The sequence below is a fragment of the Telopea speciosissima genome, chromosome 7 (assembly GCF_018873765.1).
Source record: "Telopea speciosissima isolate NSW1024214 ecotype Mountain lineage chromosome 7, Tspe_v1, whole genome shotgun sequence".
NCBI classification, from domain to species: domain Eukaryota; kingdom Viridiplantae; phylum Streptophyta; class Magnoliopsida; order Proteales; family Proteaceae; genus Telopea; species Telopea speciosissima.
This window is the reverse complement of record NC_057922.1, coordinates 17,651,524-17,667,322: the sequence shown is the minus strand read 5'-3', so window position 1 is coordinate 17,667,322 and position 15,799 is coordinate 17,651,524. Positions and strand designations below refer to the sequence as shown.

Here is a 15,799-nt window from a genome sequence, read left to right as displayed (position 1 = left end):
TAACCAGTGGCAGAATCATAAATAACTAGATTCTTCAAGACAAAACCATGTGTAACGAGGACACATGTCAAAGAAACTCATAATAACATCTTCGTTAGAAATAGGAGGTGATGTCATGCTGATGTCACACTCCAGTACCAAATCCCTTATTTCCTTTCTCTTCTTTCTTCTTTTTAAAAAAGAATCTTGCATCAATCAGCGATGTCCAAGAGGAATCTTGCACTAGATGTTGATCCGACGCTCGTGGAGATTCTGAAACTTTATCAAATTAAAGGGAAACGACTATCTATAGAATGGTCGTTAAATTTAAGTAAAAAATTTGGTTAAGAATGGAGAAAGCGTCCTTCTCCAGATTCGCTTCGTTTTCGCTCAACGACACGAAAAACCCCATAACTTCTTCATTTGACATTGAAAAGAGGTGAAGCAAATTGCGTTGTAACCATGATTCAATGAGATACATTTATTATGAAGAGTGTTTTGCCTAGTTCTGCCATTGTCCCTTCCAAAAATAGTTTAAAGTTGACCCCACTGCGCGATCCTATGAAATCACAGGTTTTGATGTACGGAACCTTCACCTGCTGCTTCGGGCCTTTGGCAAACACTTCTCAGGAGTCATATATACTGCCAATTGTCATCCTCTATGGTCGGATGCCGCTGTAACTCTGCCAACTGACCAAACTGCCCTTGATACTGTGTAGAAGCCCGTTTGACCATTCCAACTCTACCAAACCACCAATAGTTGCTGCCACAATACCAATATGACTGAATACGTTGCCAACAATGACAAAAATACTCCACACACTTTAGTGGACCAACATATTCCAATATAGTCATATAGGGGAGTAGTATCAAAGTTTTGCTTTCATTCTTTACTATATATTAACCCTAATTCCTGAACAAACACAAAATTAATAGCCTCCCAAGTTCTCACATCAATAGAATATCAAACAAAGTTGATAGAACACATAGAAACCCATATTTCAATGGTTCCTTCTCCCTAGCAAAGGAGGAAAGGATAAAAAAATAGGAGAAAAAAAAGATGAAAAGGAAATTTCAAATCCATCTACAAATATTGGGTTTCACCTCATCATCTCTAACCCCCACCGAAAAAAAAAAAAAACGTTTCATAAAGCAAGTCATTTCTCCTAGGACTAAGTTTCCCTCCATCCATAGAGGATGGTTCACAAACCCCTCCTAGGGTTTTAGTATGTTCAAGATACTCACCCTATACCCTTTTCTTTTCTTTTTTTGGGAACTGGAGGTGTCCAGCCTTTGGCCGACTAATTCCCCCAGGGCTTGTGCACGACCTTGCAACACACACAAACAGGGAGATACTAGGCCCCCATGTTCACTAGGGAGTTTCCTCTTAGGCAAGTGGCCTCAAGAGGGGAGGCGGAGTTGAACTTAGGACCTTCAATTTCCTTAGGCCTCATCCCTTGCCAACTGCGTTGCCCCTTGGGGTTCATCCTATACCCTTTTCTGCCTTCTTTCGCTCCGCGATGAATGAGATCTCATTCACCGTGGGTGGAGGGAAACTTGGTCCTTCTCTTAATCGAAAGCTTAGAAACAAAGTTGTAGAAAAAGTTGTATAAAACTTAAAACCAACACAGAATTAAAGCCAGCCTCTTTCTTCTCATACGACCTATAAAAATTGTTCAATCTTTGGAGAATTTCCACTTGGGCAATGAGTAAGATGATGTAATTTGCAGTTTCTTCAAATAACCGATGAGTTTTTACCTCTCCGTACCCTGTAGGAATTGTATTCTTCAAAGCTTTCCAGTTTGGCTGAGATACGTTGCTCCTTTCTTCTGTGATTAGTGACGTTCCTCAACCTTTTCCAGCCTTGGCTTGTTTTGGATCTTCCGCGTATGCTTCTTGGCATCCTCAATGTCTTGACGAGGATTTTTGGTTTGGCGAGAGAAGACATGTTTTCATACTCAACCCATGAATCTCTCTGCAATGAACAAGAGCAATAGTGACATATCAAGGAAAGAGTTTTGTATTTTTCTCTAGTTTTCGTATATAGTGGTCAATCATGTAGTTATCACTATTTACTTATACACAAATATTTAGCAGTTGTATTTAAACTAAATTAGGGGCGCTGTTCTCTGTGCCACAACGTAGGCTGCGCCCAGGCACATGGGGGTGGGAGCCAATGACCACCCTGCCCCCCTTGCATAGGTTGCCCATGTGTCTGGGAGTAGCCTGCGTTGCGGCACAGAGAACATTCTCCCATTAAATTAATCCCATCCTACGGCTAAAATGGATAAAATTTAGTTGCTATCCTTATGTGGCATCGCCTCAGCATCCACGTGTGCAACTCCAATATATATATATATATATATATATATATTGGTAAGAAGAATTCTATTCAAAGCGTGTAAAACATGTGGAATTTGGAGTACAACCAGCCTCCTTCAGCCACGGAGTGGAATTCGGCTAGACTTTCATACACGCTATAGAAATGGCCTTTCGGGCTAAGGAATCCGTTACTGTGTTTGATAATAGCAAAAAGGTGATCTCATACCTCCATGACCGAAATCACAATGCTCCACCTCTCTATCCAACCTATTATCTCAGATATTCTCCATTTGTCCTCTTCTTTGTCCGAGGGGCTACACCAAGCATCAAGGAGCTCTACATTCTACTGTCTTGTATCTTGAATAATGGCATCTGAGACCCATTGAATTGGGCAGTCATTCGGGCAGGCATACTGAGTCTTGAAATGGGGAAGAAAAGGAACCCATTTGTGAGACCAGAATTTAATATGATTTCCAGTACCGATTCTCCATATCAAGCCCTCCTCAAGAACTTTCCTTCCTTCCTTGCCTTGCTTCCATGAAATCCACCCGGGGAAATTGAATATTTACAGCAACATTTAAGGTTGGAACCCAATCTAAATTAATTTTTAATCCCAATATTTACTCCAACATCCGGGCATTCCTTTTCCTTGACCTTTTTCTTTTTGTTTAAGACATTTTGGTTAAAAGTAACAAAATTTTAAGGGAAAAATATCTCTACTAGGAGTATCAGCTACTTGACTGCTTCCGGGGTAGCAGTTAAATTTTTGCAGGATCCCGCTAGTTTTTTTTTTTTTGGAGACAAGAGGGGTATTCGACTTTAGGCCGACTAAATCCCCTGTCGGCTCGTACATGACCCCCATGCCATGCACGAACCAGGAGCTTCTGGGCCCTAGTGAGCCTCAGGCGGATGACCCCAAGAAATTATGCAGCGGCGAAGATTTGATCACGAGACCTCGCTTCTTGACGCGGAGTCTCATGTCCCCTCATGCCAGCTCCTGCTAGTATTTTTTTTTAGGTAATATGCCCAATTATGGTGTACCCTTGATTGAGAAGAGAGACAGGGAGAGGGAGGGACGAAAATTGGTTGCAGCATGAAAATTGGCTGCTGCCCCAATTGTAAGCGCCGATTTAAAACCTAAAAGGGTATTTTGGAAAATACGAAAACCTAAGATAATGGTATTTGTGAATCAAGGAGAAAGGGATTATTCCAAAGTTTGCGCTTACGATTGGGGGCAGCAGGAAAAGGGGCAGTTTCCTTTAGAACCGTCGGAACCAGAAAAGGGCAACACGATTACGGCGGTCGGTAATCGTAATTATTTGGATTCGAATCCAGCGGTTTTCTTTCGTACCAAGGTTATGCCGGACAGAGAACGTGTTCTCTAGTTTTAATTTTTAAACTTTCCTCTTTTAGTATTAGTAGGTAAGGTAAAGGCGTAAAGCTTGAAGGATACAGGTCTTGTTCAGACTTCAGAACCTGCGTCTTGGACTCGGAGGAGGAAGAACTAACAAGAAAGGAGGAACTAAAGCTGGAAGTTTCTTCTCCTGACGAAGCTTTGGACCATGAAGATGAAGATGGTGACGATGCTCATTGCGCTGGTGTTGACGATGATGGTGTTGGTCGATGCGGCCAATACGAATCCTGTGTATCAGCCTTGTTCGGACACGACAGTACAGACAGGGGATGGTTTCACTTTCGGGATCGCATTTGCTTCGAGGACTTCCTTCTTCTATAACCACTCTCAGCTCTCCCCCTGCGACCGCCGCCTCAGTCTATCTTCAGCTAACTCTCAGCTCGCACTCTTCAGGCCCAAGGTCGACGAGATCTCTCTACTCACCATCAACACCACCAGCAACTTCTTCCCGGTACGCTTTTATGTTTAACTTCTCGATCTGTTTTTTCTAGGTTTTATTTTTTTTTAAATTCTGTCAAAATCTAGTTCTTCTGTTTATGCCATTGTTATGTTAATTGAGGGCACCTCATGTTCTAAGTCTATTGAACTGTTTATTAGGGTTTGGCTTCTTCATTTAATTTCTGTGACGTGGGTTAAGCTTAGAGGATATGTAGATCTTGGTAATCTATTGTGCTAATACCATTTAGAGACAATTTAATGAGTCAATGCAGAAGGATTAATGATTTTGGTGTGAGCTTAAGGTCTCACAGATTTACTGTGCATACCACCGGTCAATACAAAAGTGCATTCTAGTGGCCCCAAAGTTGCACCTCATAATTCAATTGCCAAGTTCTGTAGTTCTACTTCTACCTTAGAGGAGGCATTAGGACTTGCCCTTTGGCATGCTATCCCACAACTCTCGTTGTTTATGAGTCCTCCCCTTTGTTATTATATTTTTTTCTCGCACAGTTTATGATGTTTACATTTTATTGATTGAGCGATAGCTGTCAGTTCTATTGATAATTTGAGTCCTCCTTGAAGGTCGAAATTTTAGTGTAGTTTACCGTAGGTTCCCTATTATTATTAGATGCTACACTGCTACCAGTTTTGTGTGTGATGCGCATGAGTCTGATATGAACTTTTAAAGGTTTAGACTAACATACATAAGAATTACTAAGGCTTATGTGAAGGGTGAAGGGTTTTATTTTTATTTTTGTTTTTAAAACTTTAATTTAGTAATTGATGAAGTTTAAATGAAGGTCTAAATTATAAAGCCTATGACCTAATCTCTAAGTCAAAGCTGATGTATCAAATAATCAGATTGTGGGGTCTCTTTTGATGTGTTATATATTTCTATGGAGCATCTTTATACTTCATATGATGTGTGTTGCATGATGTCTAATTTTTAATTATTTTGTTCTGGTCAAACAAGGAAAGATCCAGTTGTTGAAGAAACAGCGTATACTGCTCCCAGTTACATCTTCAAATGGTTTCTATTTAAGGGGGCCCAGCACAGCTTCCAAAAATATATTTTCTGGTTCTAGTTAATACTTGTCACTTAGGACATTTACAAAAAAAAGAAAAAAAAAGAAAAAAAAGTGTATTGAAGCAGTATCAATATCCTACTGATTCCGGTATGGGAAATTTCTAGATGAATTATGACCCCCTTGAGAGAGAATGAGTTATAGGAATATCAGTTGTGTGAACACACTTCCATCAGCTAAGTAATGCTCTATTTGAATTCCCTATAGTTTGGGATTGGCTACATCAATTAAGTTCTATGATTTATGCCATTAAAATAACAGAGCTTTTGGGTTACATCTTAAAGTGAGTGTAGTTTGGAAAAGAATAGGATTTGGGATGCTCAAAGAGGCGATGAATTCTATTGCTGCTATTCAACTTTAGTGAAGGAGAGGCTAATAGGGTATTGAGGAGCCTAGTGTGGGAATGCATGGAGGGGTGGGGGTGGAGGGGTGGGGGAAGACAAAAATGCGGAGATGCAGAATCGGATGGAAGGTGTTTAATACTCAAACAGTTCAATTTATCTGCAAAAAACACTTTGTCTAATCATGTTACTTGCTCTTATGCTTGAAACCATAACTTCCTTTTGCACCTAGCTATTCCTAACCATCGGATTCTTATGCTTCCATTTGAGAAAAAGACAAAAAAGACCCTAGATAATAGCTAAAATACTTAACCAAACAATGCACTTGCATCACAGGAGAGAGGATGATGGTGACAGAAGAGCAGGAGAGAGAGAGAGAGATAGATCTGTTACTCTCGTAAATCATTTACTCATTTTTTTTTTTCATTTGGCAAACTTGGATAGATGTGGATAGGTCTGTGTGATAGGGGAAGCATCATCACTCCCATTAATAAAGTTTGAGGGGAAGTCACTCCAATGCCAGTTGAAAGCCTCATAAAACTACAAAATCTGCCATCTTGTTATAAAGGAATCTGGTGGCCTTTTTTTCTGTAATTTTTTGCGACATTAAAGGTGCTTTCCTTTGGGGCTGAGATTTGAATTGTGAGATAAAAAATCCTGTATATTAGTATCCCTCAAATCGTGCTAAGCCATACCCAATCGAAAAAGGATGTTATCCAAACACATTTCAAGTAATTGTAGAAAGCAGGAATCATCATCCATCCTGCATTTCCCACCAGTAAATAGAAGGTCTACATCCTTTGGCCTTAAGTCGACTAGCTCCTATATGTTATGAAGTGATAGAGAGGGCAGGTGACCCTGGGTCAAGTGTTAGCTCATCTGATGTCTATTAGCATCTTCTTTCTAACTCTTAACTCCATGTGGCAATTGAATAAGAAGTGTTGACCAAAGAATTACGGAGAATGAGTGATGGCAATGTGATTCCACCATCTCATTTCTTTTATTTATGCAGTTGACCTCCACAGAGATCATGGGCATTCATGGTGGAAGGATACATCTTGCCACAATTTTTAATGATTGGAAAGAATGTTACTTGCAGTGGTTTGAAAGCACAAAAAAATTAAAAGATGATATTGTGGAATCTGGAAGGTGGACTTTGTGTCGAAACAGCTAGCAAGCCTAATTTTAGAGGATGGAGCCCATTAGAAGATTCTATTGTTTCTGTCCTATATGCACCAATAAATCATAACGGTACCATTTTCCAAATTAACACAACCTTCTTGCTGCTTTGAATATAAGGCCATGCAAAGATCATTTCATTTAGCTCCATAGGCCGCTCAGTCAATATTTATGAAAAGCTTCAACCAACAGCTGATGCGCTGATGTGCAATCATCTTTCTCTCTCTCAAATGAAATTCATAGGGTGATGCAGTTCGCAGTCAAGAAAAAGAGAAAGATTCATTTCTGGTTTCCTTGACCAAGAATGTGGAACATCTAGATAGGATATTAGTTTCTTTATTATTAATTTATTTCCTTATCTTGTTGGTTTACTTTATTAGAGTCCAATTTGTAAGAGGTAACTCCCAGTAAAACATATGTATGGAGGGTTTCTTTAGTTGAGTTAAATTGGTCTCCTTAGTTTCCATAGTTGATCTGGGAGTTGCCCAGATCAATGACAAGCTCTGAGAAAGTCGTTTAAGGTGGTACGACCATGTCCAACGGAGGCCTGGGGATGCCCCAATAAGGAGGAGTGATCTGATTCCGATTGAAGGAGCTAAAAGACGTAGGGGCAGACCTAAATTGACCATAGGAGAAGTTGTGAGAAATGATATGCTTAGCCTCGGGCTTGTCCCAAGTATGACCTCTGATAGAGCCGAGTGGAGGGTAAGGATCCATGTAGCTAAGATTTTCCTGTTCTGTTGGGCTGTGCTTCTTCCCTTTTACTTTCACGCATTGTATTACCATTTTGAACCCCCTTTTTTCTTATTTTGTTTTTGCTCGGACCCATACAGCCGACCTCATTGAGTTGGGATAAGGCTGAGTTTGTTGGGGTTTTTTTGTTGGTGAAGAAAATAAAGTTATATTACTAGGAAGATGGCAAATTGGTACATTGTTCATATATACAAGGAAGAGACTGTCTAGCAGCTGCCTTAGCTTGTGATCGCAACCAGGTTACAAGTCTCTCATTAGTGATCTGTCTGAACTGGATGTCCTTTGTCACGACCGAAATCTGCAGAAAAGGGTCAGAAGCTCGTTTGGCCAAGGAGAATGGAGTGGAGTTGGAAGAAGTCCAGTCAGAGAGTTATCCGAAACTCAAACTTCTTTCAGCTTCACGCCTCTCTTGGAAGCAAAATTTAACCCGTGACTAATCCCAATCAACTCTGTTTCTAGTGTATGGTTGCTCTTAATGGAACCTGCATTCACCAAAATGAATTTGCCATCTAACAAAATGCCAAAGGCCCAACCAAAAGTGTTTAGGTCTTTGGAATCGGTCCCTGCGCATAACAAAATAGGAAATTCTAAAGTAGGTAAATCAGGCATAGAAGATAGGAGTAAATCTTCCTCATTAGAGTCAATTACTCAAAGGGATGAAATTGGAAAAAGGGGAGATATGAAGATCCTGCAACCATTTAGTAACCTTTCGCAATAAGATGAGAGGGTTAGGTTTAACAGATTTAAAACATAAATTGTTTTGAGTATCCCAAATAAAATAGCAAGTTATAATGAGCACAGAAAAAAAACCAATGGAGGGTGGATTTGTCAAGCCTTCGAGGGAGAAGAGTGGATATGCAGAATTGTTCCATTGAAGGGTGGGTGAGAAACTCGGTTCTCAAACCCAAAGGACCAGCTGCCCAGATATGTTTAACCCATTCACATGAGAAAAGGATATGCCAGATGGTCTCATTACAAGTGCCACAGAGAGCACAAGTGGGATCCATCTGAAGCCACTTCGAAACAATATCCTTAACTGGAATCCCTGCCTTTAATACACGCCAGAAAAACATTTTAAACTTAGGATGTAGATTTAGTTTCCAAAAAAAATTCCACCAATTGAAAGAAGCAAAATCACATGTAGTGAAAAGAGAGGTGAGAAAGTTAGCCGCTCTTTTAGTACTGAACCGGCCATCCTTAGCCAGAGTACACCACCAAGAGTCATGAGAATCAGAGATAGGAATGAGAGAAATGGTCTGTGCTAGGGCAGGGACAAAATGTCTGAGCCTGTCACAGTCCCAATTGAGGTTGTTAGAAAAAAATAGACATACTTTTTCTGGGTAAAGTCGGTGGGAGGAGTCCACATGGATAGTGTACTCGGGAATGGACGGGATCCAAGGATCAGTCCAGAAATAAGTATCCCTACCATTCCCAATTTTCCTAAGGCTAAAGGATTTTAAGAAACCAATAATTCTAGTGATGCTATTCCAGGTCCAAGAACCCTTTTTAGAGAGTTTTGGGGTAAAAAAGGGAAGTGTAAGGGAAATAGCGGGCTTTAAGCACTTGGGCCCACAAGGCATTTTCATTAGTCAAAAGTCTCCACCCAAGCTTTAAAAGGAGAGCATTATTATGAGTCCTGGCTCTCCTAAACCCAAGCCCTCCTTCAGAAAAAGGGTGACAAATTTTTTTCCAAGAGATAAGAGACATTTTCCACTGATTCTCAGAACCCCCATTCCAAAAATTCTGACAAATAGAATCAATTTTCCTGCAGATATTATTAGGAAAGTAAAAGCAGTTCATAAGATAAGTAGGTAGAGAACCAAGCACAGATTTAATAACAACACTATGCCCTGCAAAGGAGAGAAAGTTAGATTTCCATGCAGAAAGTCTATTATTAATTCTAGTAATAAGAGGGGAAAGACTCTTAGATCTTGATCTAAGAGGAAATAAATTAGTTCCAAGGTAGGCAGTCTCTTTTTTCATTTCAGAAATGCCCAAAATAGAGCAATGAGTCCGGTCAGATGCAGAGACATTTTTACTGAAATGGATCCCGCTTTTAGAAAAATTTATCTCCTGTCCAGAGAGATCAGAAAATAATTCAAGGATTGCCTTAATAGTCAGGAGATCCTTAGGCAATGCTCTGCAAAAAATGAGAATATCATCAGCAAAAAACAGGTGAGAAATCTCAGGAGCACTTCGGGCCACCTTAATTCCTTGAAACAAGTTCAACTCCCTATAGACAGTCATAAGGCGCGAAAGCACTTCCATGCCCGAGATAAAAAGGTAGGGGCTAAGAGGACATCCCTGTCGAATATCCCTAGAACCAGTGAACAACCCAAAGGGGCTCCCGTTCAGTTTAATGGAAAAGGACGGGATGGAAATTAACGCATTGATAAGCTTGCACCATCTGTCCCCGAACCCAAGAAAACCAAAGATGGAAGAGATGAAAGACCATTCAATCTTGTCATAAGCTTTGGACATATCAATTTTAATGGCAACATACCCCATTTTCCCTTTTTTGTGAATAAGGAAGTGAAAGATTTCCTGTGCAATGATAATACTGTCAGAAATCTGCCGAAAGGAGCCTGGCAAGGAGAAATAAAAGATGGGAGAAAAAACTTCAACCGATAGGCAATAATTTTTGCAATGATTTTATAACTCACCGTGCACAGGCTAATGGGTCTAAAATCACCAAGCTTAGAAGCATTTTCAATTTTGGGGATAAGACAGATCAAAGTATGATTGACACTCTGCGGGATAGAGAAAGAGGTTGTGATAGAATTGAAACTAAAACTAACCTGCAGCAAGACAACTAGAAGAAGAAAGCATAGAAGAGAGAAGAAGATTTGAGAAGAGAAGAAAGAGTAAAACCGAGAGAGAGAGAAGACTTCTCACGATTTAGTTGAATAACTAAATTGTGAGAGGCAGTTTTATTTATAATAGAACTTAAGTGAATTACAATAGAAAACCCCAAAAATACCCTTGAGACATAAAACTAATTAGAACTAATTAGAAAGAACCATAAAGACATAAATAACCCTAAACTACTAAACACGATAATCCCAAACAACTAAACACGATAATCTTAACACTCCCCCTCAAGCTGGAGCGTAGACATCACCAAGATCCAGCTTGGAACAACCACTTGCAAACTGTGGTCGAAACAAAGTTTTGGTAAACATATCTCCAAGTTGAAACTGGGAGTAGTAATCAGCTTCTTTAGAACAGCATTGCGAACAAAATGACAGTCAACTTCAATGTGCTTGGTTCGTTCATGAAACACAGGGTTGTTGGCAATATAGATAGCAGCCTGGTTATCACAGTACATCTCCATGGGCTGATCACTGAAATAACCAAGCTCATGAGTAAAGGAACGAACCCACATCAATTCAGTAGCTGTGTGAGCTATAGCTCTGTACTCGGCCTCTGCACTGGAACGAGCAACAGTAGTCTGTTTCTTGCTCTTCCAAGTAACCAAGTTACCACCAAAGAAAGTACAATAACCTGTAGTAGATCTACGATCACCATCAGAACCAGCCCAATCGGCATCAGAAAATCCAACAATGCTAGTGTGTCCATGACGGCGATAGACAAGCCCCTTGCCAGGAGCACCCTTAAGGTAACGTAAAATACGACAAGCAGCCTCCCAATGAACTTGCTTAGGCGTCTGCATGAACTGACTGATAACACCCACAACAAAAGAAATATCAGGACGAGTAACTGTAAGATAGATAAGTCTACCGACCAGGCGTCGATACTGGTGTGGATCACTAAAGTCTGTGTCATCAGAAGCACCAAACTTGACATGAGGATCCATAGGAGTATCAATAGGTTTACAACCCATCATACCTGTCTCATCAAGTAAATCAAGAACATACTTCCTTTGGGACAAGCTTAAACCGCGAGAACTGCAAACAACCTCAATGCCAAGAAAATACCTAAGGTTACCCAAATCCTTAATCTGAAAATTGTCAAGTAGATATGTCTTCACTTGGGCAATCCCAGAAGCATCATTACTAGTAATAATAATATCATCAACATATACTGCTAGGATGACCACATTAGACCCCTGTCGTCTGATAAAGATAGAGTGACCAGAGTAGCACTGAGAAAATCCACAACTAGCAACAACACTGCTAAATTTATCAAACCAGGCACGGGGGGACTGTTTCAGTTCATAAATTGCCTTATGAAGGCGACAAACTCGGACACTATCTTCCCCCTGAGCAACATAACCAGGAGGTTGCTTCATGTACACCTCCTCCTGCAGGTCACCATATAAGAAAGCATTCTTCACATCCATCTGGAAAAGGGGCCAGTCAAGATTAATAGCCAAAGAAAGCAAAATACGAACTGAATTCAGCCTCGCAACAGGAGAGAAAGTCTCAAAATAATCGACCCCATAGGTCTGGGTAAACCCCTTGGCAACTAAATGGGCCTTGTGCCGCTCTACAGTACCATCGGGATTGTACTTCACTGTGTACACCTAACGACACTTAACAAGATCCTTACTAGGTGGGAGATCAACCAAAGTCCAAGTTTTACGAGAGATGAGAGCCTCCATCTCCACATCCATAGCATTTTTCCACTCAGGGTGAGATATAGCAATGGTATAAGAAGTGGGAATAAAAGTAGAATGTAATACAGTAGCAAAAGCACGAAAATGAAGAGGAAGATGAGAAATAGACACAGAATTTGCCAGAGGATAAAGAGGACGGGTAGTGCAAGTACGAGTACCTTTTCTCTGAGCAATAGGGAGATCATCAACACCAACAGGAGGATCTGCAGTCAAAGAATCAGCTGGTGGCGGTAAAGGAGTGGCTGCAATAGGTTGAAGTGGGAGTAGCGGCTGCTGTTGGTGACGACGCACATAAACCTGTACGGGTGGGGCAGCTATCGGGAGAGGAAGAGGAGCAGGGGCAGCAACCCGACCAACTTCATCAAGATTAACATCAACAGAGGAACTAGCAAAATAAGGGAAACTCTCGAAAAAGGTAACATCAGCAGAAATAAACTGTTAGCGAGTAACAGGGTCAAAACATCGATACCCCTTCTGGGTACGAGAATATCCAAGAAACAAACACTTAACAGCCCGGGGAGATAACTTATCAAGCCCTGGGCGAAGCACATGAACAAAACACTGACAACCAAAAACACGAGGAAGAGAGAAAACAGCCCTATCAGGAAACACTATTTTGAAAGGAATATGATTATTTAGAATAGATGAAGGCATACGATTAATCAGAAAACAAGTTGTCAACACTGCATCTGCCCAATAGAGTTTGGGAACATGCATATGAAACATCAAAGAACGAGCGACATCTAACAAATGGCGATTTTTGCGCTCTGCAACACCGAGGTGTATAAGAGCAAGAAGTTTGGTGAAGAATGCCATTGTCAGAACAAAACTGAGAGACCTCACGCTGAATTAATTCAAGGGCATTGTCAGTACGCAAAGTTTTTAAAGAAACACCAAATTGAACTCGAATTTCATTATAAAACTGTTTGAAGACAGATACAAATTCAGATCGATCCTTTAAGAGGTATAGCCATGTCATCCAAGAGTGATCTTCAATAAAACTAACAAAATAAGAATATCCTAACCGACTTTTGACCCTACAAGGACCCCAAATATCCGAATGAACCAACTGAAATAAAGAAGTACTCCTAGACTCTGGACTCAAAGGAAAAATAGTACGATGATGCTTGCCAAGCTCACAAGCTTCACACTTGATACGGGAGACAGACTTGCAATTGGGAACAAGGTGCTACAGCTTAGATAGAGAAGGATCCTAGCCGATAGTGCCAATGTAAAGGAGATACGCCAGGAGAAGTAGCAACCGCTGCAGTGGATGTAGTTCCCAAATCAAAGTAATAGAGGCCTCCCTTCTCATACCCGCCACCAATCTTCGTCTTTGTTGCAAGATCCTGAAAGACACAATAAGAAGGGTGAAAGGTTATAGAACAATTCAAAGTTTTAGTTAATTGACTAACAGACAAAAGATTAAGAGGAAGCTTGGGAACATGGAGAACATCAGTTAAAGATATGTCAGAAGACAAGGAAACTTTCCCATGACCAGTGACTGGTATGGAGGATCCATCTGCAATAGAGATCCGAGATGACATAGAAGGCTGTGTGTAAGATGAAAACAAATAAGGCTTACCGGTCATGTGAGAAGATGCTCCGGAGTCAATGACCCACGGAGAGGATGAGGATGTGAAGCAAGCAGTAGTACCTGAGTGGGCAAGAACAGCTGTAGATGTAGAAGAAGAAGTCTCAAGTTGCTGGACTCGTTGTAAGAGTTGAGAGACTAAATCATTAGAAGAGTTACCACCATCAGTAGAGGATCCCAGGGCAGTGTTGGAAGAGTGCACAGAATCAGCCCCTCCATAAAAAATGGCAGAATTTGCAAATTGCTTACAGGCCCACTGTGGTTTGCCATGTTTGAGCCAACACTTATCAACAATATGATTAGACCGATTACAATGAGTGCACCATCGAGAACTAGCATCAACAGAACCAGAACCAGCAGTGTTAGACATAGTCCCACGACCTCCAGAATCAGCTCCACGACCATGCCCAAAATTAGAACCACGACCACTAGAAGAGGTACTACCACCACCACGGCCACGCCCTCCAGTAGAAGTGAAAAGGGCAGAATTATCTTTGTTGGTAGGAGCTGAATCAGACTTCACCACTGAAGGGGATACAACTCTCTGGAGCCGACAATAAGCTTCATTCATAGAGGGGATCTTCTCTCCAGTCAACAATTGACTTTTGATGGATTGAAGATCAGAGTCTAACCCAGAGAGAAATTTGGCAACCAAAAATTCAGATCGTTGGGACTTAATTACAGCAGCATCAGTAGAAATAGGCTGGTATACATTAAGTTCTTCCCACATCCCCTTCAATGAACTGTAATACTCACCAAGGGATTTTCCATCTTGTTTAAAAGAGAAGAATTTCTCATAGAGATCATAAATTCGGGACAGATTTGTATCTTGAGAGTAGCTTTCCTTGAGTTCTTCCCAAACACCCTTGGCAGTTTTATGAAACATAACATTAGAAGCAATGGAGGGTTCCATGCTATTCCAAAGCCAGCAAAGAATGGTTGCATTCTCAGCCTTCTAATCATCATATTTGTCATCAGTAGATTGCAGAGGTTCCATGGTAAGGTATTTCATCTTCCGGCGAGCAGTGATCTAGACCTCAAAGGCTTGAGACAAAAGTAGATAATTAGAAGCACCATTCAGCTTCACACTGGTAATCTGAATGTTAAAGTTGTCGGTAGAAGACTTAGCATCAGCCATTAGGGAAATTAATAGATGCAAACACCAATATCGATATCAGCCCAAAGAAAAAAACCCTGATCAGGGTAAAATCGATAGCCTTGAAGAATAGGGCAGAGCAGCCCAATACAGAAGTTTAATCTTGATGAAGATAACCAGCAATAATGATGTATAATCACTGTAAATCCAGCAGCAAGAATGAAGGACAGATCCCAAAAGAAAAACAAATCGATTTCCATAGGGTTTTGGAATATCGATTGTCAGGGTTTAGGGACAAGCAAGGAACCAATCTTCAAGGGCTTCGAACAGCAGCAGGAACATACACAATCAGTTGCAGCATAGCAGGGAACTCTAGTCCTTCATGAATATATGACTAGAGTTCAGATCAATATAAGCAGCATATGGTTGCTGTAGACCACGATATAAATAAAGAGGTGAAAAACCTTCAAAACAGCAGCAGCAAGGAGAATCTCGTGGATCAGAATTCAATGCTCTGATACCATGTAACAGAACTGAAACTAAAACTAACCAGCAAGACAACTAGAAGAAGAAAGCATAGAAGAGAGAAGAAGATCTGAGAAGAGAAGAAAGAGTAACACCGAGAGAGAGAAGACTTCTCACGATTTAGTTGAATAACTAAATCGTGAGAGGCAGTTTTATTTATAATAGAACTTAAGTGAATTACAATAGAAAACCCCCAAAATACCCTTGAGACATAAAACTAATTAGAACTAATTAGAAAGAACCATAAAGACATAAATAACCCCAAACAACTAAACACGATAATCTTAACAAAGGTGAAGCAATTAGAAACAACAGAAATAAGTCCTTTTTAATCACCTCCCAATAACGTTGAAAAAAAGAGGCTTGAAAACCATCAATCCCTAGAGCCTTAAAAGGGCCTATTGAAAACATAGCATGTTTAATTTCCTCCATAGAAGGGGGGTCACAAAGAGAATTAAGCTGGTCAGGAGGGACAATTCTCGAGAAGAGACATT

The 15,799-nt window shown here is 40.5% G+C and overlaps 1 protein-coding gene across 1 annotated transcript in view; it reads left to right on the top strand.

The window, feature by feature from the left end:
* Positions 1–3,762: 3,762 nt before the first annotated feature.
* The window catches only part of LOC122669878, a 36,599-nt gene continuing 24,562 nt past the window's right edge, over positions 3,763–15,799 (top strand). Inside the window, exon 1 of the mRNA XM_043866757.1 lies at positions 3,763–4,166. Within this exon, the coding sequence (XP_043722692.1) occupies positions 3,864–4,166 (303 nt within the window). The 5' untranslated portion in view covers positions 3,763–3,863. The remainder of the gene's footprint in view (positions 4,167–15,799) is intronic.